Here is a 25,031-nt window from a genome sequence, read left to right on the forward strand (position 1 = left end):
AAAGATTCGTTTTCCCCATAACATTTTCACTATCCATAATCGGTTAGCAGCAAAATCTGGGTTACTTACAACAGACTGTTTCCAGACACGTCCTAAGGCTTATGCCATAAGCTTTTTGCATGCATCTGCTGTAGTGGGCTTTAGTCCACGAATCTTTGTGCCATAACAAATTGGCTTTGCAAATAGTCCAAGAGCCAAATTTCGTTTTGAGCAGCTTTCGGGAGCCGCATTTTAGCGGTGGGTGGAGGCAAAGCACATTTTAGCTTGAAAGCTCTTCCTGCCACTACCTACACCTTAAGAGGGCGGTTTCAACATTTTAGAACGGGAATAAACTGGGCAAAAGCCAGGAAACCATCACACCAATCAGGGCTTGGGGGAAACTGGGAGGGGCCAGTGAAGGGGGTGGGGCCAGTGAAAGGGCGTGGCGGCAGGGGATGGAGCGTGGCCCTCTAGCCAGAGGTTCTGCAGTCCTGCCCCAGGTGAAGCAAGAGGTAAATCGGCTTCACCCAATGGCAGCCGGTCAAGCCATCTCCCTGCATATGACTTGTTCCTTCCTAAATTGGTCTTGCATCACAAAATACAATTTGCAAAGGAACTCCTTCCAATTGGATTTTTAAAATGTTTTAATAAGGCAGCCAGAATGCCTCTGAATTCCCCAGCAGGAATCCCAGCTTAGTAATTGCTTGCTATTTTTGTTCTTGCCAAGCCAAGAGGAAAAACGGTGTCTGGAAGGCTCCTTAAAGTATTAATCCAAAATCTGTATGCAGGTAGGCAAGGGGTGAGCCGGTGACTCACTTTGCTTGGTTGCTTACACGTGGCTGCACTGGATGGAGTTTGGTCTGGGTAGCAGAAGCATGCTTAAACGCAGATTTAAGCGCTGCTGCCCCCTTTGCTTTCAAAACTCAGGACTCTCGGCCCTTGCTGTGCCCCAAATCCCGCAAAGGTAGATCAGTTGTTTGAAGCTCTTTCCTGCGTCCGCTCATAATCCTGTGCTTTTGGGCCAAGTGAGGAGAAAACCTTTTCTCTAAGCTCTTGCGTAATCTAGATGTTCTTTGACAACCAAGCTTAGCGCTGTAGGGGATAATTTGAGGGAAACAGGTACGGGGGATGAAGCTGATAGAGGTTGCCTTTAAAACAGAGGGCAGTCCTCCATCAAAGAAGACCCCCAGCCACCCTGGTATTGACTCCCTTCCAAGGCGAGGGAGCGCTCTTGCGTGTCACTTCAGTGGCCATATCGACCGTGTTCTCCAAATAACCCTGACTGCTGCATTTCAGCATCCTTGTGCTCTCATCGGCCTCCTGCTGCTGGCCTCTTTCGACACGACCCACGGGTGGTCCAGGGGACGAAACGACCAGGCCAAGTGAATCGGAGATCATTAAGGGAGCGAGGTTGTGCAAGGGGGGGGCGCTTCTGTTTCTACAGGGTTGTTTTTCTTATTACCTGGGGAGGTGACCGCTCTCCTGCCCGCCTCCCTGCTGATTCCAAACTCTTCGGCTCAGGAAAAATGGCCGAATGTAAAAATGAGGCTTCAGGTGGCCGCAAAACTCGACAGCCGCCAGAGCAGGGAAGTCAGAGGGGCGTGTGGAGGGCTCTTCTCAGTCTCCTATCCAGATTGGCAGAAAGGCCATCTTTGTGAAGATTAGCGGCCTGTCACTAGGCATTCTTCTAGTCCTCAAGAGGGTAGCAGCTGCCATGCATGCCCGCTAGGCCGCGAACCCTGCGCTGTTCCTTTGCCCTGCCTTTTTGCTGACTCACCCCTTGCTTCGGTCCTCACCCCTGGGAAGCTCCCACTCCAAATGCAACGTACTTAAAGACCTCTCTGGGGCCGGCTCTGAGCCCTATTAGTCCTTGAATTGGTCTCCTCTGAGCAGCGGCACAGTCAGGACAGGGATTTGGGGCAAAGGAACAGGTGCCATTTGGCAGAAGGAGCAAGCAGCACTCCCGAACATGCCAGGATTGGAAGGAATAGTAGACAGGGGATGGAGAGTCATTGAAGAAGCAGGGGAAGTGGAAGCCATGGAACAGTGGAGGGCAATGGAGGTTAGCGGCTCCGATGCCAGTGGGGCGGCGAATCCGCTCCGGGTTTCAGTCAGAACCAGTCAGACTCTAAAAGAGCTGTCCAAGGTCCTTGTGAAGCAGCCTATGTCTGTATTTTGCATGCTGTTGTGTGTGTGTGTGGTGGTGGTGGGGGAATAAAGTCCTCATGTCCTGTTTGTGGACTTCTTAGAGGCAGCTACTTGGCCACATGGGAACTGGGATTGCTGGGCTACGTGGACCCACTTCCTTCTTAAAAAGAAAAAGAGTCCAATAGCCTTTATTCAGAACACATTTAATGCCTCCACCATCACGGCAGCTGACAAAATCTGTTCGATAGCAGGGACTGCGCACAGGCAGCGATGGAGCGGGACGTGAGACAGCAGGGCCAGAAGCCAAAACAAGGATTTATATTGTACAAATCGAATTCTCAGCGGCGGTGGTGGTGGTGGTGGTGGTATGGACTCGCTTTCTCGTGTCCAAATGGCAGAAATTAAGATGCATCACTTGAATGACTTGAAGGAGAAGATTCTACTACCGGGGGCTTTTCCTTCAAAAGCCCCCAGACTGTTGCCTTTCTATGGTCACTGCTTTGCAATCCGTACAGCTCCTGACACCGTGGACTGTGGTCTACAAACCTGGGCCTCTTGAAATCAAATAGCAATCCGGCGCACACTTTATTTGGAGTCAAAACGTATAGGTTGTCACACAGAGGAGGGCCAGGATCTCTTCTCAATCCTCCCAGAGTGCAGGACACGGAATAACGGGCTCAAGTTAAAGGAAGCCAAATTCCGGCTGGACATCAGGAAAAACTTCCTGACTGTTAGAGCGGTACGACAATGGAATCAGTTTCCTAGGGAGGTTGTGGGTTCTCCCACACTAGAGGCCTTCAAGAGGCAGCTGGACAAGCATCTGTCAGGGATGCTTTAGGGTGGATCCCTGCATTGAGCAGGGGGTTGGACTCGATGGCCTTGTAGGTCCCTTCCAACTCTGCTATTCTATGATTCTAGGATTCTAGGATTCTAGGATTGCGCTGTTCTTCCTTAAGTCAGTAGGTGGGGGATCTGTTGGATTCCAGTTCCCCTCAGCCCCAGGCAGCATGGCCAATGCTCAGGCATGACAGGAATTATAGTCCACCAACACACACCACACCGTTCCCTACCTTTGTGTTCAAACAATGCAAAGACCCAGACCACCATTTCCCGTGCTAGCGCCCTTCAGGCCTGTTGGAGTGCAACTCCCATCATCTCCAGTCAGTGCAGGCCATGGTCTGCTGACTGAGGGTGATGGGAGCTGTAGTCTGACCCACCTGGAGGGTGTCCGGCTGGGGAAGGCTAACCGAGACTTTTCTTTTGATTAACCACAATGGAAAGTTCAGCTTCATTTCTGAGGTTCGCCTGCAACTGAATCGGAAAAGCACACAGCCCCTTTTCGGCCTGATGCCGCTCCCGCTTCATTTCCCGGGCCTCAGTCTCCAAAATCAGTTACTGCAATGGCGAACTTGATTTTGGGTAGCCGGCGGCACCCGTCAGACCTCCACCACTTTGGCGCTGCCTGGCTCCCTCCTGCCTCTTGGGCCTGAGAAAAGTTATTATAAAGCTTTCTTCTGCTTCGTCTCCAATTTTCTGTTGCCTCTTCTTAAGGAAATGGAATTTTCCACAAAGGAGCTGCAGAATGTGTAGCGGGAGGTGGCAGGTCATCCTCCCAAGAGAGCTTTTCCAAATGGAATTAATTCTGACATTTCATGACTCCTTCTTGGCATTTGCTGACAAAAACCTCAGAGAACGCCTCCTCCTTTGGACGTTCACGGAGTCGTAAAGCGGAGTTGCAAAGGGACCACGGATGTGGAGGACTTGAGCAGGGCCAGGCAAAAGGGGAGGCCTGACTGGGCACGGGTCGAGGGCCCACGCCCCAGAGGGGCCCGCTGGCAAGAACCTCCTCCTCCTCTTCATCATGGTAACCTGCTTGTTCGCCCACCGCGTCTTGCTTTGGCCCGGGCAACTCAGTGGCAGCCATGAAGAGGAGGTGGAGCAGCTGGTGACAATGCCGTTGCGAAGGTAGACACCCTCAGGGAGGGGCCCCGCTGAGAGGGGACGTAGCTATGGGCCCTCAAAACCCTGGAGCCAGCACTGGTCCTGAGTTTGAATCTTGCTTCAGCCATGAACCCGGCCTCGTTCTCTCAGCCCTCAGGTGCCCCTTCTGCAACATGCCATATTATTATTATTAAACATCCCTATATTTAGGAGTGTTTAATAAAAATAACGCAAGTGAAAAGCTGTCGGAAGGACAACTGCGCGCTGGGTCCGTGAGAGCACAGATAGCTACAGGGACACGGTGCAAGTGGAAGTCCCCGGTAGGCTTTTTAAAAACGGAAGGTTGGATCCGAGGCTACTTTGAGTAGATCCACTGAAATGAATGGGACCAAAGGACCCCAAACTTTTTGGTCGATGGGCACATTTGGAATGTTGAGAGTGCGTCGTGGGTGTTCTCACAGAATGGCTGCCATGGTGGGTGTGGCCAGTTACCCCACACGCATTTCCCAGAAGGACCAGGTTATCGGAGAGACTGCCTCCTCCCGTACTGACCGCCCCGGTCTCTACGTCCTGAGGGGGAAGGCCTTTTCAGTTCATATTGCAGCCTTCTGAGATTTGTTTGGCCATGGTGTAGAGGAAGGCCTTCTCAATTTTGGCACCTTGCTGGCTGGGGCATGCTGGGAGTTTGAGTCCCCCTATGCCTGTCAAACATGCATAAGGGTGTGCCCTTAATCTTGTAAATGGCAGGAGAAAAATGCTATGGATGGATGGATGGATATTACAAACGCACCATCATTTTCCTGTGCTCTCTCTTGCAAAGAAAATCAAATCCATGGGAGAGTTATTGCTGGTGCCTTTCACTACCCAACAGTACATTTTGCCCGTGGGAGCGGCCACATTTGGGTGTGAGATGCTCCCTCTTCAGAGCGGGAAGACGATATCACCGTCTTCCTGCCGCTCACACTCTGGTGGTGTCCAGGATGTGGCCAAGGCAGGCATTGCCTCGTGTCGACTCGGAAGGGCGCACGGGCCGTTCCTGGCCGCTCTTCCTGGGGCAAAAGAGATGCCGCAGGTGAGCCCTGAACTTGCGGTGGAGTGAGGCGTAGATGAACGGGTTGTAGCAGGCGGAGGTCATGGCGGTGAAGTGGCAGGTGAGCTGGGCCACGTTGATGTACCTCTTGCTCAGGATGGAGAAGTCGGGGTCCAGGTCTCTCAGGAGGTTGAGGACCTGGAGGGGCAGCCAGCACAGGCAGAAGGCCAAGATGGAGACCAGCAAGAGGACGAACGTCTTGCGTTTCTGCTTGTTCCACTGGACCCGGCTGGGGTTGGCCAGGCCCGAGATGCTCCTCCGGCGGAGATGGGCCAGGATGGAGCAGTAGGAGATGGTGACGGCCGAGAGGGGCACCAGGTAGCTCACCAGGAGCATGGCGCATGAGTAGGCCAAGCGCTGGGCCTCCCGGTGGCTCCAGAACTCCTCGCAGATGAACAGGTCGTGGCCGGTGCTGCTGAGGTCCAGGTAGGCGGAATGGACGGAAGGCGGTGCTGCCAGCACCAGGGAGGCCAGCCAAATGCCAGCCACCACCAGCCCGCAGGAGCGCATGGGGATGCGCCTGCGCACGGGGTAGACCACCACCACGTAGCGGTCCAGGGCGATGGCCGCCAGGGAGAAGACGGACACGTAGACGGTGGCCGCCTGCAGGAGGATGACGCCGTGGCACATGGCCTGCCCGAAGAGCCAGCCCCGCCGCTCGAAGGCATAGGAGACGGTCAGGGGCACGCAGGCCAGGCACATCAGCAGGTCGCCCGCCGAGAGGTTGCCCAGGAAGACGTTGGTGGCGGTGTGCAGCTTCGGGTTGGCCACGATGCACAACACCAAGAAGGAGTTGCCCAGGCACGCCACCACCACCAGGAGGCAGTAGAGAGGCACAAAGAGCGGCTGGAACCGCAGCAGGAGCTGCAGGCCCACAAAGGGGTCTTCCGGGAGGGTCCAGTTCCACGGCTGGCTGCCATTGGCTGCCATCATCCAGGGCGTCTGCAGAGAGAGAAGAGAGAGAGATGTGGCCCCCAGCTTGCATGGCCTTTTTGGGGGATTTATCAATTAGACAAATCATTTGAGGAGGAGAGGATGATCAATGACCACGTCAGCCTTCCCCAACTCGGTACCCTCTACGTGGGTTGGACTACAACCCCCATCATTTCCCAGCTAGCTTGGCTGGATGAAGATGATGGGAGTTGCAATCCCCCACATTGGGAGGGTTCCAGGTTGCGGGAGGCCGGTTGAGGCAGAGGCAAGAACACTTCCGCACGGCACGTTTTAAGCGGCAGTCGAATTTCACCCCAGCGTGACTGATGGCAATTTTGAGCAAAATGGTCTCCGGCGATTAAAAGGAGACAGGGTTTTCAGCGCCGTTATTTGCCTTCCTTTTAACAGAAGCAAATCAATCAATCCCATCCCTGTGGCTAAATGAGTGCAGGGGAGCGGGGAGACAACCACTCTGGCAACTGAATGGATGTTTTGTGAGTCTCGGAGGTTTATTTTGCCCCCCTGGAAGGTAAATCGGCTGCCGGTCATAGGGATTCGAGAAAATTGCTGGACCGAATGGATTGGAGGCAACAGACACACACCCAGTAGATTCCCTATGAACTTGCAGGTTCGATTTTCCTGTTAGGAACATATTTATTGGTTTATTTAGTATTTTGTTAGATTTGTGTACGGCCCAACTTTAAAATGCCCCCGGAGCAGTTTAGAAACAACAACAGAATTACCAACAAACAAACAAATAAAAAGGCATCAATAAATGCACCCAATTAATGCAATTTTTATTTATGTATTTATTTATTTATTACATTTCTATACCGCTCAATAGCCGGATTTAACTATTTAACTATGTTTTAACTATTTAAAACATTGAGCCACCAGCAAAATTAATAATAATTTTAATAATAATAATGTAATATTATTAACAGTATTATGTCCTAATCAGAGCAACAGTTTAAAAATTAAATGCCTGCTTAAAGAAGAAGGTCTTCACTTCGATAGTTCGCTGCTGTTCCCTAATTTGGCGTCTTAGCCTAAGTAGCTGTTTTTTTTTTTACTAAATCAGAATATCACTCCATCAAGCGTTACGTTGCCTACACCAGGGATGGACTTGCGGGATTTACTTTGGGTTTTTTTTGCTAGTTACCTGAAAGCCAACCATCGGAGGAGCCTGGTGCAAAAGACGTACACCGAGAATTCAAGAGTTCTGTGCGCAGGAATTGGGTTTGGAGTACTAGAACTGAATGGAGATCACAAAAGGCAACTCCTGTTTTAACGCAGGCTTTCTTCATTTCTGTGATATAAGTGTGTGTGTGTGGGGTGCGTGTGCAGCCATTCGCTGCTGCTGCAAAAGAGCATCCTGTATTAGAAATCCTTGCTAATATACTGCAAATCAGCCAGAGATGATCCAGCCAGAAGATCCACACCTGCCTTCTGCCCACCACCCCTGATCCACACTGAGTGGCGGTAACTCCCCAGGGTTTCAGACAGGGTCCCTTCAAACCCGAATACCTGGAAACACTGTGGGTTGATCCTGAGACCTTTTGCATGCAAAACACAGGCTCATAGTTCTTCCTTGTTGTAGCCGTTAATCTTTGCTCTAAGGCTGGTCCTAAATCCCCCCTTTTAAAGCTACTAATGTTAGTGGTGGTGGCACACTGCAATGTGGCACGGTCTTGTTCAAATTGACGACGCATGGTGTGAATGACTCCTTGAACGGATGAGACCTGTTTTCCCCAGCCTAGTGTCTTCCAGATGGGTCGATCCACAGTATGACTTCCAGTTTGCCCCTTAGCTCTCTGGGCCATGCTAGGAGTTGTAGTCCAACACATCTGGAAAACAGATGTGGAGAAGTCTGGACAAACTAATGAAGGATAAGCTCTCACCAAGGGAATGTAAATTTTAGGGCTGTGCTCCGCTTCTCCTTGGACCGGAGAAGCAGAAGCGGATTGGGGTGCTTCGCCTCCCCTTAAGGCGGCGGCGAAGAGGATCGGGGGAGCAGCAGAGCAGATCGAGGTGAAGGCAGATCCTTCGCCTCAATCCGGAGCTTCGCAAAAAAGATAAGGGGGCGGCGACAGCAGCAGAGCCAGGTAAGGGGGCAAGGGGGAGGGGGGTCTTACCTGCGCCCATCGCGGCCTGTTGCCGGCTTCACTAGAGCCTGCGGCTCAACCCGGAAGTGTAGGCCGCAAGAGGGGCCTACAGTACCTGGTTGAGCCGTGGGCTCTAGGGAAGCTGGTGGCGGGCCGGGACGGAAGCAGGTAAGGGGGAGGAGGGAGGGGGCCTTAACTGGCACCGCCCCCCACCACTGCGAAGCTCCGATTTGGAGCTGGAGCTCTGCAGCGGAGCGGAGACTAGGCGGATCAAGGCGGAGCGGGGGGTCCGTGTACAGCCCTAGTAAATTTGTACAAAAATTATGGAAAATGGTGTTTAATGAGATAAAAGAAATTATAGGAATGGAGATAGAAGAGACACCAACTGTGGCATTGTTATCAGTGTGTGAAGAATTGAATTGTAATCAAGAGATAAAAGAATTGATAACGAATTTGTTAGCAGCTGCAAGATTAATGATATCCAGGAACTGGAAGGTTCAAGGGGATCATCATATAGAAAGATTGGTACAAAGAAATATGGGATATTGATTGCTATTAACGATAAATTAACACGTAACATGAGAGTCAGAAGAGGAATGACAAAAACGAATTATTTTGAAGTAATATGCAAACAGTTTTTGGATGTTGTATTATTAAAGGGGAGAGGGAAAACACCTCCAGAGGAATTAATGAGAATTTGGAAAGCAGAATAAGATCCCTGGGTTGAGGGAGCACGTTAATGTTAATCAATGATTAGATTAAACGGAATTAAGTTAAAATATATGTTTATTAATTTGTTTAGTATGTATTATGTATTATGGGGTATTATTTTATATTGTATTGTTTGTATTGTTTGGAAATTTAGAATATATATATATATATATATATATATATATATATATATATATATATATATATATATAAAGCCTCTCACCAAAAGCTACAAGCTAGCATAGCAATACGGAAACTCCGTGTTCCGAGTCATTGTACCATGTCAGGGGCAGATAGAGAAAAGGTGTTGCCCTTGCGGCTTTCCCACAGGCCATGTGGCTGGCTGGTCTTGGAAACAGTATGTCGGGGAAGAAGGGAAAGGACCCCGTAAACTCCGAAGTTCAAGATCACTCCCCTTTCTCTGATCTCTGACATCTAAAGGAACCTCCAGACCAAGCAAATATCTCTTGAGCTCCACGGGGAGCCTGTCATATCCCTTTGAATGCATGCAGGTCAGCGCGGCTGCGCTCCATCACAGGTGAGGCCCTTAGGGAAAGGGCCCTGGAGAGCAACATTCTTCTATCATTGTGGATGTTGGTTTATAAATAATGTGTACACGATCTGGAGCCACAAATCTGATGCGCTTTGCCACCTCACCCCCCAACCTGTGCAAGTGGGGCAAGGGAGAGAACCTTGAGCTAGGATATTGCAAAGTGAACCAGCTTTAAGCTCTAATAATACCGTATTTCTTCGATTGTAAGACGCCATCGATTGTAAGACGCACACTTATTTCAGTACCACCAACAGAAAAAAAAAAAACCTAAGATACACCTGCGATTCTAAGACACGCCCCATTTTTAGAGATGTTTATATGGGGAAAAAGGTGCGTCTTAGAATTGAAGAAATACGGTAATAATAATAATAATAATAATAATAATAATAATAATAATAATTTGATTGAATGGGCAGGGAGGTGGAAATAGAAAACTGATGAAATGACACAAATTCAGCATTAAAAAGATAGTTAAATATATGGTGATGTTAAATGCACATTGGCGCTTCCCAAAAAATGAGAGACAAACCTCACAGGGTCTGCTGTGACCAAGCAGACCCCAACCCCAACCCCCCCAAAAAAAACTCAAGAGGAGGGATTCTGGATCTTTGATACAAATTCTAAATTCTCCATGGTTACAGAGTTTTGTTTTTATTGCTTTTTCAAAAAAAAATTATACTGGTTTTAACGATTTAATATGTTTTTAGCTGTATATATTATCTCTGTTTACATTGTTCTGATTTTATCTGTACGCCACCCTGAGCTCCCAGTGATAGAGAGTGGAATATAAATGTTTTAATAAATGAATAAATTTAATAAATAATATAACCGCCTGCTTCTTTGATTTCTCTTTGTTGGAGAGACAATCCAGACGTCCACAGCGCATCCAAGAGCATAAAATCTCTACGTTCGGGTGATCTCCACTGCCCTGTGGTGGCTACGAAGATGATTTTCCTTCACAAATGTCTCCCCCCCCACACACTCTGAGAAACCCAGCCAAAAAATGCAGTTGCAAATGCCTCAGATCTGACTCTCCCCCCTGCCCCAAGACTGGACTTTAAACAATTCGTTCTCTGCTTTCGCTGCACACAAACCCCCACGATGCCCTGTATCAATCCATGCTCTTATGCATGCAGAATTCTGATAGGTTTTGAAGTCACAGGTGTCAGGAAGAACAAACAAGAAGGGAACAGGAGAATTCAGCGGTGTCGGCTCACCTGTTGGCTTCGTAGGCTGTCGGGGAATGTCCCCTCTGAATCAGAGCGCCTTAGGGCTCCATCCTACAGGCATTCCACGTGAAGTTGCTGCTGCATCGTGCTACGTTTCCTTCCGACTCCCCTGCACACTTTGGCTGGAACTGGGAGACTGGCCTTTTCTCTGTCAATTTCTTTCCTCCCTTCCTTGCTAGATTCTGTAACCCTCACTTTGCTGGTGATCTGTATGGCACCAGGATGACGACAACACAGAATATGGCTGAGGGATGGAGTCAGGGCTTAAACAGAGTCCAAGCTCAGTCCTGTAAGGATCTCCTTTGACTGGGGCGGGCGGGTGCAGGGCTCAATCCTGGAACACGTGCATCAAGAGGAAGCGCCTCTGAACATGTGCAGAGTGCTCTTCCTTCTTCACGTAGTTTGCTTTCTCACATCTGGGGCATGGAAAAACGTCTCCCGGAGGGTTTAATTCCCAAGCCAAGCTGAGGCTGGGGACCTTGGCAATAATTTGCCTCCTGACAGCCGTTCCCTGCAGTCAACATCTTAAGGCCAAAATACCCTATTTCTTCGATTCTAAGACCCCCCCCCCCATATAAACATCTCTAAAAATGGGGTGCGTCTTAGAATCGTGGGTGTGTCTTAGGTTTCTTTTCTTTCCTGTTGGTGGTACTGAAATTAGTGTGTGTCTTACAATCGATGGCGTCTTACAATCGAAGAAATACAGTAGGTGCGTGGAGTTAAATGTGCCTTGGCATTTCACATGCAGGGCGGTGGTTTTTTTAAAAGAAAAAAAATGCATCAGCTGGAACTAGGAACAGGTGAAGCCTTCCACTGTCCCCCCCACCCTTCAAATCCCAGCGAGATCCATTGCTTCTTCACCTGCTTGTAACTGTCTCAGCCGTTTGGCCTGTCCCATGTGTTATTTTTGTATTTTCAAGTTGCGCTTTCCCTGCCTCTCCTGGGCTGAGCACGCATGGGATACGGCCAGAACAGAGTATCTCCCTTACTGGGTTGCAATGGGATCGCTTTGCCTAAACGTTGACATTTTTTGAGGAGGGCAGCCGTTCCAAGAGAAGAATGCCGAGGACGATGGTTCTGCTTCACGACTCCATCGATCGTTGAGATGCCTGTTCTCTGCTGCTGCCCTCTGGCCTTCCTTCGCGCCCCCAATGCCGACTCTAATTTCTACCCACCTTCCCCAGCACCACTGAGCGTCACTCTGCTTCTGCTCCCCTTCACCTACGCAGGTACTAGTTCTTTGCTACCCTAGCAGCAACCAGAGTTCCCTCCGACAGCTTCCCCTGGGACAAATAACATCCAACGGATCAGCAGTTTGCAGCCAACATGTTAGCGTGACGGCCACTAGTTTAGGTCAGCCTTCTCCGACATGGCACCCCTCTGGATGTTCTGGACCAGCCTTCCTCAACCTGGGGCGCTCCAGATGCGTTGGACTACAACTCCCAGAATGCCCCAGCCAGCTGGCTGGGGCATTCTGGGAGATGCAGTCCAACACATCTGGAGCGCCCCAGGTTGTGGAAGGCTGTTCTGGACTATAACCCCCATAATCCCAGATATCCCAGGCCATGCTGACCGGGGCCGATGGTGGACACTGCGTGTTGGGCAAAGCCCGTTAAGGGACACCGTCCTAAAGTCCTACAACTCCCAGCATTCTGGTTTGGGGAATGCTGGGAGTTGCAGTTCTCTGTTCCATCTAATAGAGCAACCGCCGCTACAGCTCCTGTGCCTCTCTTCTTGTGGGCTCTCCAGTGGGAAGCGGGTAGCTGGACTAGAGGCACCTTTGGTCCGACCCAGCAGGGCCGAGACACCACTGAACCAGACGGACACCACGACGTTAGAAAAAAGGTTTATTTACAAAAGGGCCGCCGCCCACGGCACAGCACGGCACGGCACAGAGCACAATCAGGACGCGGGCAGGCGGGGGCAGCAGGCCGCCGCCATCCATTTCTGGGATCAGAAGTGGGGGAAGTTTTCAGAGCGTGGAGAAGAGATCACACGCGGGGCGAAGAGCCTGCCTGCTAGTGGAGAGACCGAAGCGCCGCCTCAGCCGCTGCGTCGGAGTGGTTAAAACTGGCCAAAGCGGAGAACTCGGTTGGCCTGGGCACAGTGGAGGAAGTCTGGGGGGGCCTTAGAACAGCCTCCCTCAACCTGGTGCTCTCTTGAGGTGTGGGGACTGCAGCTCCCATCACCCCTGCTTGGGAATGATGGGAGCTGCAGTCCAACACATGGGGAAGGCTTGGGAAGGCTGCCTGATGCACACTCACTTGCACACATGCTCCCCACCGAGGCGTCAGGTCTAAAGACGACACGTCAAAAGCAACTTGAATACACACACACACACGTATATACCGTGTATATATTTTAAAACCAGCCACATGGTCAGGCCAGCTTCCCTCGGGAGCCCGCCCCAACGGAAGGAAAACTGGCGCGTGGCATTCCCATTATCCGCACTCAGCACGTAGGCCAGGGGTGGAGACCTGCGGCCCCTTCAGATGTTGTTGGACTCCAACTCCCATTAGCCCCAGCCAGCATGGCCAATTGTGAGGGAAGCTGGGAACTGCAGTCCAGCCCACCTGGAGGGCGTCGGGTTGGGGAAAGACTGCCCGACACCAGGGCCTGGCTGCGTCTCCTCTCCCGAAAGAGGCTCAAGCGTGTACCCCAATGTCCGGTCATCCCGGAGGGAGGCTGGAATCAAGGCCTAGCTTCGTCTTTTTAAGGATCAGAATCACGCGGAGAGGAGGAATTAGCAGGAGAGCTTTTCAAAGGGGGAACGATCCGGTGGCCGAGGGGTGCTTTCCTCTCCCACAACCCCCATTTAAGGCAAGATTGGCTATTGGAAGGGTACGGCTGAAATACTCCGCGCCTCGCGTCCAGCACACCGCAAGGATGCGAAGCAGCATCAGAGGAGGAAAGAAAACCTCTCAGAAGCTTCTACTCTGCCAAAGAGGCCCCCGCCGATTTAAAACCCCACCAGGCGTGAGTGTTTCTGCGTGCGAACGTTAACGAGCCCATGATTCCCACCCCCACCCCCAAAACCTCGTCCAGGCCCGTCGCCTCCTGTACACAAAGTTAAAAGAAGGACCCCAGAATGGGGTGGGTGGGAAAGGGGGACCTCTGGATTTTGGCCCGTTCTCGGTAGACGAGTCCCCGCGCCATCGCAGGGCTGAGCGGCCTTCCCGCCTTGCTCTGCCGCAGCCGCTACGTCCTCGTCTCGAGTTTATTCATGTACTCCTGCAGGGCCTGCAGCCGCGCGTCGATCTCGGAGAGGTCAGCCGACGGCTCGTCGTACAGGTTCTCTGTCGGGCAAGACGACAGCGTGACCGTCGGCCGGGAGGTTCGGAGGGGGGGGGAAGCAGCGAGGGGGAGGGCTGCGTCGCCCAGACGGAGAGGCGGGGAGCTTTCCCATAATGCCCTGCGCCAGGCAGATCAGGGGGATTGTGGGGCGAGGGTCTCAGGGCCCTGTTGCCCCAAACCCCGGAGCCGTTCTTCGGGGATCCAGCCCGAAGTCTATCCAGAAATGGGCAGGTCTGTATCGAAGACCAGCAAGCGGGCAGTTCTACTCACAGAGCCCTGCATCGAAGTCCAAGGCAGCTTAGATGGCAGCGGGGCAGTGAATCCGGTCCGGGTTTCAGTCAGAACTCTATAAAGGAGCACCTTGGATCGGTCCTTTAGAGTTCTGATTGAAACCCGGAGCGGATTCACCGCCCCACTGACCTCGGAGCCGCCGGCCTCCACTGACTGCAGCAGAGGGAAGCCCTTCTGCCCTGTCTCGGCGCCCTCCAGACGTGTTAGACTACAACTCACACCAGCCCCCAGCCCAGAGATGATGGGAACTGCAGTCCAACACATCAGGGCAAGGGCGCCGGGTCCTCGGGGAAGGACGCTGCCTGGTCCTCGCGGAGGCTCCGAAGGGTTTACCTTTATCCCCTCGCTTGCCGGGGGTGGGAGTGCTGGCCAGGTGCTTCCGGCGGCGGCCGCCGTCTGCCCGGGGAACCTGCGCGGGAGAACGGGGAGCGTCGGTCATTTCGTCTCTGCTGGGCACAGAGAAGGCTGGGAAGTGCTTTTGATACTGTATTTTTGTATTTGTGCTTTTAACACGGTGACGGCTTTAATTTTTGTGAACCGCCCAGAGAGCTTCGGCTATTGGGCGGTATAGAAATGTAACAAATAAATAAACAAGGGAGCCCAGGAGTCCCACCGGACCAGAACCCTCCCTGGCCGCCCCTCCGGGCCACTTACCAGAGTGGGGCCGTTCCAGGAGGAGGAGCTCAAGGGCTTCCTGCCCCTCGCCACACGCCTCCTGCCCCTGGGGGAAAAACGCACAAGAGATCAGACAGGGGCAGGACCAGCGCGGAAACCAGCCCGGGCCGGCTCCCGCCTTAAGCTACGAGAAGCGGAACAAGCCACCTTCTCCACCCTGGAAATTCTTGCCACAGCATTATCAAACCGATTCGATTCCGCCTCCGGAAGAACCAGAAAATTAAGCTCGGAGCTTCGGCGGAGAAGAGACTCGGGGGCTACGTGCAACTTACAGGGGACCCAGCCTCGGACCCGCCTCTCCCTCCGCCCCCGTTTCTTTACCTCGGCGCGGCAGGCTCAGAGTAATCGTCCATTTCGCTCCCCGAGCTCGCTGACGAGCGCCTGCTGCGGAAACTTTCCACTGCGGAAAAGAGGGTGGTTTGAGATGAGATCGAGGGATATGCAAGGCCCCGCCTGGGGTGATGGAGGCTGGGGAGGCAGATTCACACACGTCCCTTGTCGAGTGCCGACGAGACCACATCACGCCAGTCCTTTTCCAGCTTCATTGGCTGCCAGTCCAGGTCCGGGCCCGATTCAAAGTGCTGGTATTAACATTTAAAGCCTTAAACGGCTTGGGGCCAGGCTATCTGAAGGAACGCCTCCTCCCGTATCGGTACATTTGAGCCCAACGCTCTTACTGCCAGTAACTAAGCCTGAGGAGAGGCGTTTCAGGCTTTTAGAATGGGGCAGAAAAGGGAAGAAGAGCCATCTGCAGAACCCTGGAGAGGTGGGTCTGCCCCCCCCCCCACCGGCCAGAGGTTCCCCACCCTTGGTATAAATAATAGCTGATAATAAAATAAATAATAAAATAATCTGGCTGGCACAGAAACGGGCAGCAACAGCCCAGCAAGACACACCTGAAGAACTCCTGCCCCGGGTTTTGCTAAGGCCGCTGTTGCTGAACGCCGACGGGCCCCGGGGCTGCGCACGGTGATGCCACCCGCTAGGCGGGGTGTCTCCCGCCCCCCGCCGGAGGCATCGCTTGCTGGAGTGGAGAGAGAGAGGAGGATCAGCACGGACAACGGTCCCGTTTCTGGCTCTGGCAGGCCCGGGACAGGGAGGGGAGGGGGCCCTCTCCGGAGAAAGAGCGACTCACTTTCGCTGCTCCGCCTCCTTCTGCTTGCGCTCCTTGGCTTTCACGAAGGCCGTGGGGTCAAAGCGTGGCTCCCGGCTGCCTACGGGAGGGAAAGAGACAGAGGGGCAAATTGCAATATTTATTTATTTATTTTATTTATTTAAGGATTTTTATGCCGCCGTTCAGCCAAAAAAGGCTCTCACAGCGGCTTACAAAAGTATTTCTTGACAGTCCCTGCCCACAGGCTTACAATCTAAAAGACATGACACAAAAGGAAATGGGATTGGGAGGGAGGAGGAGGAGGAGGAGGAAAAGGAAAGCAATTTCAGGCACTACAATCTTAGTTGCAAAGTTCAGCAGTTACAGTTGACAGCAGGAGGGAGGGGGCTCTCAGCTGGAGCTGGACCCAGGCACGGTGGAGAGGTGCCTGGCTGCTGCTTCCTCCCTCACTGGTGGCCTCTCCAGAGACAGTTGACAGGAGGGAGGGGGCTCTCAGCTGGAGCTGGACCCTGGCACGGTGGAGAGGTGCCTGGCTGCTGCTTCCTCCCTCACTGGTGGCCTCTCCAGAGACAGTTGGTAGCAGGAGGGAGGGGGCTCTCAGCTGGAGCTGGACCCAGGCATGATGGAGAGGTGCCTGGCTGCTGCTTCCTCCCTCACTGGTGGCCTCTGCAGAGACAGTTGACAGCAGGAGGGAAGGGGCTCTCAGCTGGACCCAGGCACGGTGGAGAGGTGCCTGGCTGCTGCTTCCTCCCTCATTGGAGGCCTCTGCAGAGACAGTTGGTAACAGGAGGGAGGGGGCTCTCAGCTGGAGCTGGACCCAGGCACGGTGGAGAGGTGCCTGGCTGCTGCTTCCTCCCTCACTCACAATGGACTTCTTGCGCCAGCTCTCTGCAGGGCAGAGTTTCCAAAGGACCGGTCTGGCTTTGAAGCCCCGGCACGGGAGGGCTTGGTTCTACTCGCCCATGGAGGAACAGCGAAGCACCTGACCTCTTACTCGAAGCAGGACGTTGCAACAGTGGGGATGTCCCAGGACGGGGGGGACGGGCAGCAGGGAGGTGGGATCTACTGGTAAATTGCGAGATGATTTTCAGGGGATCAGCAAGGGCTTTGGGACTCCCCATGGTTTAATAAAAGCAATTAGGTTGTTATAGTCTCTCGTTTGTAGTAAGTCAGGTGTAGATTTGTGATTGTACATGCCGGCCAAACCAGCATCTGGATCATGGGGTGCATCCAGAGCCACGTTTTGCATTTTGCTTGAACCCGGCGGCCCTCCAGGTTCTAGTTAAAAGTGTTGTTCCCCGCCTCAATCCAAGTGGAGAGGCAGGTAAGAAATAAATTATTATTATTATTAAATGGATCCCAAAAGGCTGAAGTCTGCCCACACCTGTCCTAGGGACGTCGTTCAAAACAATGCAGCCTCCTGTGCTGAAGTGGGTGGGTGGGTGTGAAATACAACCCAATCTACATGCATTGGCTTAACTACAAAATGTGCCTTTGCCTGCACAGAATTCGGAACTGCTGATCACAGTAGCTCCCCTAAAAGGCAAACTGGGGAGGGGGTGCCTGTAAAAAGGGCAGTACAGCCACACGCTGAAGTCACAGCAGCCCTTGGAAGGTGGAGCTTCCTAGGAGTCCCTGGGCTAGTGAGGCCAACCTGGTGCGGAGAAAAGGGGCAAGGACCGCTCACTCCCCCTCCCGCCCGCCCCGACTCACCTGCAGGAGACGGGGACTGCCGAGGGAGGCGGCCCTGGCTCCCGCTGCGCCCCTCCCTGGATGTGGACCGCTGCCGGCTGGGCCCCCAGGCCCCACTGCGCTCCCGGGAGTTCGAGCGCTCCCCCGAGGTGGAGCGGTGGCCGTCTCTCTTCTTGGCGCCGGTCCGCGTCAGGGCGGGGTGAGAGAAATCGTGCGAGGCGGCGGAGCGGCTTTGGGGAGACGGTCCGGCGGGGCTGAAGCGCCTGCGAAGGGAAGAGGAGGAAGACGGCCGGGGCTAGAGAGGCAGCGGGGCCACGCGGCGGAGAGACGGGCCCGAGGGCCCGCCTGCCGAGACAGGCCACGGCGCAGTTGGCCAGAAGCGCTCACCCTTTCTTGTACAAGGCCAGCTCGTTGGTCAGGGTCTTCAGGCGGATGCGCAGACTCCTCTCGGTAGCTTTCATCTCCGCCAGCTGGAGAGGGGAGAAAAAAGCTCTTTGATTCTTAGAATTATCTTAGCGTTAATGAAGAGTGTATTGAAGTGCAGGCAGTTCCTAGCAGTGTTGGGGGGGGGGGGAGGGAGTCCTGGGAGGAGCCAGTATTTTTAAGGGGGGGGTGCCTCCAGAAGACCAGCCAGGCCGCCGTCATCCCACTCAGCGTGACCCACCTACAAGTCTAGAAGCCCTCCGGGGTTGTGTGCACACATGGGATCTGCCGGATCACGTCCCTCCCATAACATGCTGCCGTTGTGACGGGCAGAGAGAGACTGCGAAAGCACGGCTGGACATCAGGAAAAACTTCCTCACGGTTAGAGCAGTACGATGATGGAACCAGTGACCTAGAGAGGTTGTGGGCTCTCCCACACTAGAGGCCTTCAAGAGGCAGCTGGACAACCCATCTGTCAGGGATGCTTTAAGGCGGATTCCTGCACTGAGCAGGGGGTTGGACTCGATGGCTTTAGAGGCCCCTTCCAACTCTACGATTCTATGGTGTGATCGAGCGCAGGATTCAACTTCCTGAGTATCTCAGCTTTCAGATTTTTTTAAAATAAAAGCAAGCTTCTAGCCCATATGGCTCTGAAGATGGGCCTCGAAGTGTGATGCCCCTGCCCTGCTGACCTCACAGGAGCCGGGAGGGGGGTGGCTGGGGGAAGAGGCGGACGGCGGGACTTCCATGCTCTTTATCGATTGGGGGAGTGGGGGAGAGAAACCTGTGGCCCTCCAGATGTTGTTGGAATGCAACCCCCATCATCCCCCACCGTTAGCGGAGTTGGCTAGAGCCGACGCGAGGCGAAGCCCCTGAACATCCGGAGGGGCACCAGTTGCCCACCCCTCCCCAGGACAAGCAGGAGCAGAACAAACTCAGGGGAAACGGGAGCAGGTCGTGTATGCCTGCGTGATTGACGCAAGTTGCAGAACTGGCCCTTTTCCCTGGGCAGAATTTTGTCTGCACAGAGCAGCGCACCCCACCCTCGCCCTCAGCCGAGCAAGGTCCCTGCCGGCCTGTCCCAGGGCAGGAGGGGAGCGGGCCCCGCAAGGCCCACCTCGTCGGCCAGCTGCCGGCTCTCCTGCAGGCGCTTGCTCGCCGCTCGCTGGTGCTTGGCCCGCTCCTTGGTCAGCTCCTCCTCCAAGCTCTGCACGACCTTCTTGAGGATCTTCACTTCCTTGAAGGCCGCGCTCTTGTTCACCAGCTTGAGCTCCTCCTGCAGGCCCAGCAGGGCCGTCTCCGCCGACTGCTTCTCCTCCAAGGCGTGCTGAAGCCTGGCGAGGCAGAGGCGGGGTGGGCCATCAGGGGCAGGGAGCAGAGGGGAGTGGGCGTTGCAAGACCTGAGAGCCCAGCTATCTAGCAACTGAGGTTCAGCAGAGTGATTTTCAACGTGAAAACAAAGGGACATCGTCACTTTAGAAGTGGCACCGTGTAGGATTCCCAGTATAGGTTTTGACTGGACCGTTTGATCTGATTTGCACCTTGTAAATCGCTTTGAACCTTTTATGGGAATACAGCTGATAACTATGACAACCAAACAGGGTTTCAAACAAAGAAAGAAAAACCTCAACGGAGGTAAAACAGACCAGGACACGGTTTCGAAGAAGGAAACCAGCCTTAATATCTGGTTTCTCTGCCTCAAAGCCAGACGTAAAGGGTTTACACCAGCCTCCTATGACCTGGCGCCCTCCAGAGGTTTTGAACTACAACACCCAGAATTCTTGATCACCGGCCATCCTGGCTGGGGCTGATGGGAGTTGCTGTCCACACTACCTGGAGTGCACCAGCCTGAGGAAGGCTGGCTTACACAAATCAGGGATTTGCCCACTAGATCGCTCCCAAACGTGAGAATTGCGGTCACTGAGCACCTCGCCCGCCCTACACGGCTCTTCCGCTCTCCCTGGAAGCCGGGACAAAACCCAGAAGTCCCACCTAAAGGCCTGGAAGAGGCACCTCCCTCCCCCCGAGGAAATTCACAAGCCAAACGTGCCCCCTCCCGTCTGGGACAGGAGCAGCGGCCCACCTCTTGCGAACGCTCCCCACCTCCCCCACCGCCTCTCTCTCACTCACTCGTCCCGCAGCCGGCGGATCTCGACGTCCCGGAAGTCTTTGCCCGGCTTTGCCTTCAAGGCGGCCAGCTCCTCCTTCAGCTCCCGGATCACCTTCTGCAGGAGGACGGGATCGGGCTTCCCCACGTAGGGCAGGGGCAGTGGGTAGTGGATCCTGCCGGGAAGCACAGCCACGGGTCATGGAGCCAGGGCAGGTGGGCGCAAACGCCGCAGCTCAAGGGGGCGGGCCGTGCACGCGCTCACCGGGCCGACCGGGCCACTGCGCTTGGCCTTGGGAAGCCATCGGGCCGGCTAGCGGCCCCTGGCGGGTTTTGCCACCCGGTCCGGACGGGACAGCCAAACTCCAGCCACAAAGCAGCAGCCGCAGCACCCGAGGGCAGAGACGTCCCCCTGTCCTGAGTGCTTCCCCTTTCCCCAGTCCCCCCTCCCCAGCTCCTGCCTCCTTGTCGTCTGTTCTGGACTTCCCCACTCTTCTCGCTACGAGGCTGTTGTTTCCCCTGGGGCAACCGCCCAGAGGAACCGCCCAGAGAGCTCCGGCTATTGGGCGGTATAGAAATGTAACAAATAAATAAATAAATAAACCCTCTACAATGGGGGTTGAAGTCTAACCCATCTGGAGGAGGTCAGGCAAGGCTGCCTGGGATTGCCCTGGGCTAGGAGGGGCCTCGGCTGCATCCCCCTTGTCCGTGGGTTTGGAGGCAGGGGTGACAAGTCACCCAGGCCTCCCGCGTCCTGCAGAGGAGGGGAGGGGAGGGGAGGGGAGAGTCTCCTCAGCCGCCTCCCCCTCCCAACAAAGCCCCACAGGCCGCTTGGCCATCCAGCATGGTGTCGGGTCTTACGGACAAACTGGGCACGTCCCGGTCACACCAGCCACGGAAGCGGCAGCCGGCCACGGTGGCGCATGTACCTCCGGTTTAGTATCCCCTCCAAGCGAGGCCCACTGAATCTCCCCCGCCCCCTCAGGGCTCCGGGGCTCCTTGCCGGCCGCGGAGGCAGCTTTTGGCCAGCAGACCTCTCAAGGCCCAGCCACGGATCCAGGGTTCCCCCTTCACCTGTCGAATTCCACGGAGTAGATCAAGATGAGGTAGCGCTTGGAGCTCAGCGGGGAGCTTTTGGCGGCGGACGTGTGCCGGGGCCCCACGCCGATCTTCCTGCTCCGCAGCGACTCCAGGTCTGTGTAGGTGAGCAGGTCCAGAGTGACGGATTCGCTGCTCTGTACAGAAACACACAGACACAGGCGGCGCTGCGTCAAAGCCCCCCTGATGCAGCCAGCTCCGTCCTGGGACAAGCCCCCTGGAACGCAGTACGGGAGGCCTGCTGGATCGGGCCACGTGTCCCTGTAGCCCAGCGTTCTGCTGCCAACAGAGGTCAGCCGCACGCCTCCCAGAAGCACGCCAGCAGGGCACAAAGGCCGAAGCCCTCCGGTGATCCCGGGCCCCCGGAATCCGGTATCCAGAGGTGCAGTGCCTCTGATCCCGGAGGCCCCATGTCACTTCAACCTACATGTTCCGCAGGCCCCATGAAGGCTCCGCCTCTCCCAACTCTCCCCAGCAGCTGGCTGTATGGAGGGCCGGTGGAACAGGAAGCAGGGCTCCTTCTACCAGCCCTGCTGGAAGACTCAATACACACCCCCCCCGCACCACTCTCTTCCCTCCCCTTCTCTCTTATTATTATTAATTTATTTAGAGTATTTTTATCCTGCACCTCAGCCAAAAGGCTCTCGGAGCGGCTTACAATGTATCAATAAAGAAGACAGTCCCTACCTTCAGGCTTACATTCTAAAAAAGACACGACACACAAGGAAAAGTGGATGGGGAGGGAAGAGGGAGAAAATAAAAAGAAATTAAGGAGACTGTTTAGGCTGGTGGGAAGGACCTGCTCCGTCCTCTCATCTCCCAATGGAGGGGCAAACCAGCAGCTCCTTCTTCTTCTTCTTCTCTCGCACGTTGTGTCTTTTCGGATTGTGAGCCTGCAGGCGGGGACCGCCTGGCTTTACTGATTGCTTCCGGGCTGAGTAGGGATCTCAACCTGGGTGTTCCTCCCCAGCGCTCCACAACAACCACACTTGATGCCACTTGGACTTGAGGAAGAGGGAGCTTAGGAAGAGCCGCTGCTCTCACCAAAGAACACTGGAGGGCAGCGTCAGACCAGTGCCCGATCCGCAGAAGGCTGGGCGCACCCAAAGGCATGCAGGAATGTCCGCACGCCCACCGCTGAAGGGAGGACGTTCAGGAGGGAGGGCAGGCTCGGGAAATTCGAGGGGGAAACGGCAGGGTTCGTCGATTTGTCCACGCCGAAAAAGACAAAGAGGCAGACGGAAGGAAGCTGCTCGCCCGAAGCCCCATCCAAACTCACCTGGGCAAGGGCAGACTCCAGCATGCTACAGAAGATCCCAAACTGCTTGAAATTCCCCGTCTTGTGAGTGAGGTCTTCAATGACTACAAGGGAACGAACAAACGAGGAAGACGCTGATTTCTGCAGGGAGGGCCGCGGCTCAAGAGCGTGGCACGCCCAAGACTTTTTTTTAAAAAAACAATCACGTCATTTTTAAACTTTCGTTTCTAAACGTAATTATTCATCCCAACTGCAATACCGATGACGGTACCTCAACTCAACATGTGCAGCAGCCTCCTCTCCAATCTGATGCCCTCCAGATGGGTTGACTACCACTCCTAGGATCCCTGGGTGGAAGGAACATGGGAGGTGTAGTCCAGCCCATTTGGAGGACACCAAGTAGGAGAGAAGGCTGACATATATAAACCATCTAAATCGTCAGGTCTAATAATTAATGAACAGCCTGCAGCCAACATAAAAATGACTGAGTGGAGTTCATTCTTCCCTCTCGTAGCAGCTTAAGAGTGTGTTATTTGGTTTGTCAGCACGGAGGACAGGATAGGTGGCGCTCAGCAACTATTTCCGAAGAGAACCCTTGCAGCTATGAGCACATCATTCACCAACCCCAAGGAGTCTCTGAGTCACTGAGCTTCCCCAAGCTTTCCTCGCTGACCTGGCACAAAAGGCGGAAGGCGGCCACTTATTTCAGCTCCGTGATCGCTGAGTGCAAGAAGAGAGCCAGAACCAAACCCTGCCTGCCCTTGCTGGATCTGGGCTGGAGGGGGAAGGAGAAGGCACATCAACGGCTGGGCTGGCGGCTCAGAGCTCCGACCCCTGGCCGGTGCAGGAACAGAGAGCACCCGCACGCTTCTCCCGGACCTCTCCAGCTCCTGAGTTGGCTGGCCCAGGGGCTTTCACAGAATAGCAGAGTTGGAAGGGGCCTACAAGGCCATCGAGTCCAACCCCCTGCTCAATGCAGGAATCCACCCTAAAGCATCCCTGACAGATACTTGTCCAGCTGCCTCTTGAAGGCCTCCACTGTGGGAGAGCCCACCACCTCACCAGGCAACTGATTCCATTGTCGTACTGCTCTAACAGTCAGGAAGTTTTTCCTGATGTCCAGCCGGAATCTGGCTTCCTTTAACTTGAGCCCATTATTCCGTGTCCTGCACTCTGGGAGGATCGAGAAGAGATCCTGGCCCTCCTCTGTGTGACAACCTTTTAAGTATTTGAAGAATACTTAAAAGGGCTTTCATTTGCCCTGATCTCGCGCTGCACTTCAAAGATGCAGCATGACATCAGGGACGAGAGGCCGTCCCCTTGAGGCAGGAGTGTGTCCTGCTGACCATGCATCTGCAATTGGCCACTAAGGCTACCCAAAACATGTCAGCCTTTGCAGGGACGACGCCCCTGCCTTTGGCTCAAAGCTCTGCCCCTTCCAAGACAAGGCACCGCTGCATGCTGGGACATTTGTTGCCAGGCCCTGAATGATTCAGGCGGAATGTTGGAGTATGCTTGGCCCAAGGGCCAGACCCCAAAACTCATCCGCACTGGGGTCATGGAGATCATTTCCGAGGCTCCTCCCTCCCTCCCTCCAGCCAATACTCACACGCAGCGTCAAACTCCCCTCGCCACTGGTCCGTGGTGAGCCGGTCTTCCACTTCCACTTCCAGGAGGTTCCCTTCCACCGTCAGCCGGACCACGTGCTCCACGCCACGGAAGACATAGTCAGCTTGCAGCCCGTGCAGCTTGGCCATCGCGGACGCAAATCGCTCTGGTCCCGCCTCGAGGGAAGGTGGAAGGGCAGAGCCGTTGAACGCCAACCGTCCACTCACAGCCACGTTCTCGTGGGGGGGGGGGAGGAGAGCAGGGAAGCTGACAGCTGCACCTCAAGAGCCCTGTGGATGATGGGTGTCTTCCCCAGGCTCAGTCACAGATGTCTACACTACAAAACGAGATAAAACTTTCTCCCGTGGTGCCGCTATCTTTAGTTTTTGCTGGCTTCCCACGTCCCACCAGAAAGCCCTACATGTTTCGGGTCCAGGTTACCTGCAGTATCGCCTCCCCACCCCCATGCCATCCGCCCCACACACTCAGGTCCTCTGGGGAGCACTTACTCTGATCAGGCACAACTAGGCTAGCAACGGTTACCCAGAGGACCTTCTCTTCTGCTGCCCCCCCAGACTGTGGAAGGACCCTGCCCGGGAGGGGGTGGGAACAAGGGAGGGGTGGGGGAGGGGAGATTCACCGACTTAACTCTCTCTCCCCCTCTTTGAGTTTAAGGCAGCCATAAAGACTAAACCTCTTCCGGCAGGCCCACCCAGGCGGGTTTTAAACCAAAGGATTTTAAGAACGTAAGAATTGCCCTGATGCTGGATCAGATCAAGGGT

General features: G+C 54.3%; 3 protein-coding genes across 3 annotated transcripts in view; all 3 read right to left on the reverse strand.

Moving 5' to 3' along the window:
• The window catches only part of DMPK (DM1 protein kinase), a 399,930-nt gene that overhangs the window by 90,125 nt on the left and 284,774 nt on the right, over positions 1-25,031 (reverse strand). The gene's annotated exons all lie outside the window — the stretch shown is intronic.
• LOC134407808 (prolactin-releasing peptide receptor-like) lies at positions 5,027-13,362 on the reverse strand. The gene is made up of 3 exons (XM_063139756.1): positions 13,263-13,362; positions 12,545-12,636; positions 5,027-6,100 (listed from the first exon to the last, which is right to left on the reverse strand). The coding sequence occupies exons 1-3, from the start codon at positions 13,360-13,362 to the stop codon at positions 5,027-5,029; spliced, it is 1,266 nt and encodes a 421-aa protein (XP_062995826.1).
• Positions 12,524-24,611, reverse strand: CCDC61 (coiled-coil domain containing 61). Its single transcript, XM_063140234.1, has 13 exons — positions 24,251-24,611; positions 22,663-22,745; positions 21,360-21,520; positions 20,309-20,461; positions 19,296-19,512; positions 18,143-18,225; positions 17,777-18,018; positions 16,085-16,163; positions 15,846-15,973; positions 15,271-15,349; positions 14,929-14,995; positions 14,608-14,683; positions 12,524-13,985 (listed from the first exon to the last, which is right to left on the reverse strand). The coding sequence occupies exons 1-13, from the start codon at positions 24,396-24,398 to the stop codon at positions 13,888-13,890; spliced, it is 1,614 nt and encodes a 537-aa protein (XP_062996304.1). The 5' UTR covers positions 24,399-24,611; the 3' UTR covers positions 12,524-13,887.

The sequence above is a fragment of the Elgaria multicarinata genome, chromosome 13 (genome assembly GCF_023053635.1).
Source record: "Elgaria multicarinata webbii isolate HBS135686 ecotype San Diego chromosome 13, rElgMul1.1.pri, whole genome shotgun sequence".
Classification (NCBI taxonomy): Eukaryota; Metazoa; Chordata; class Lepidosauria; order Squamata; family Anguidae; genus Elgaria; species Elgaria multicarinata.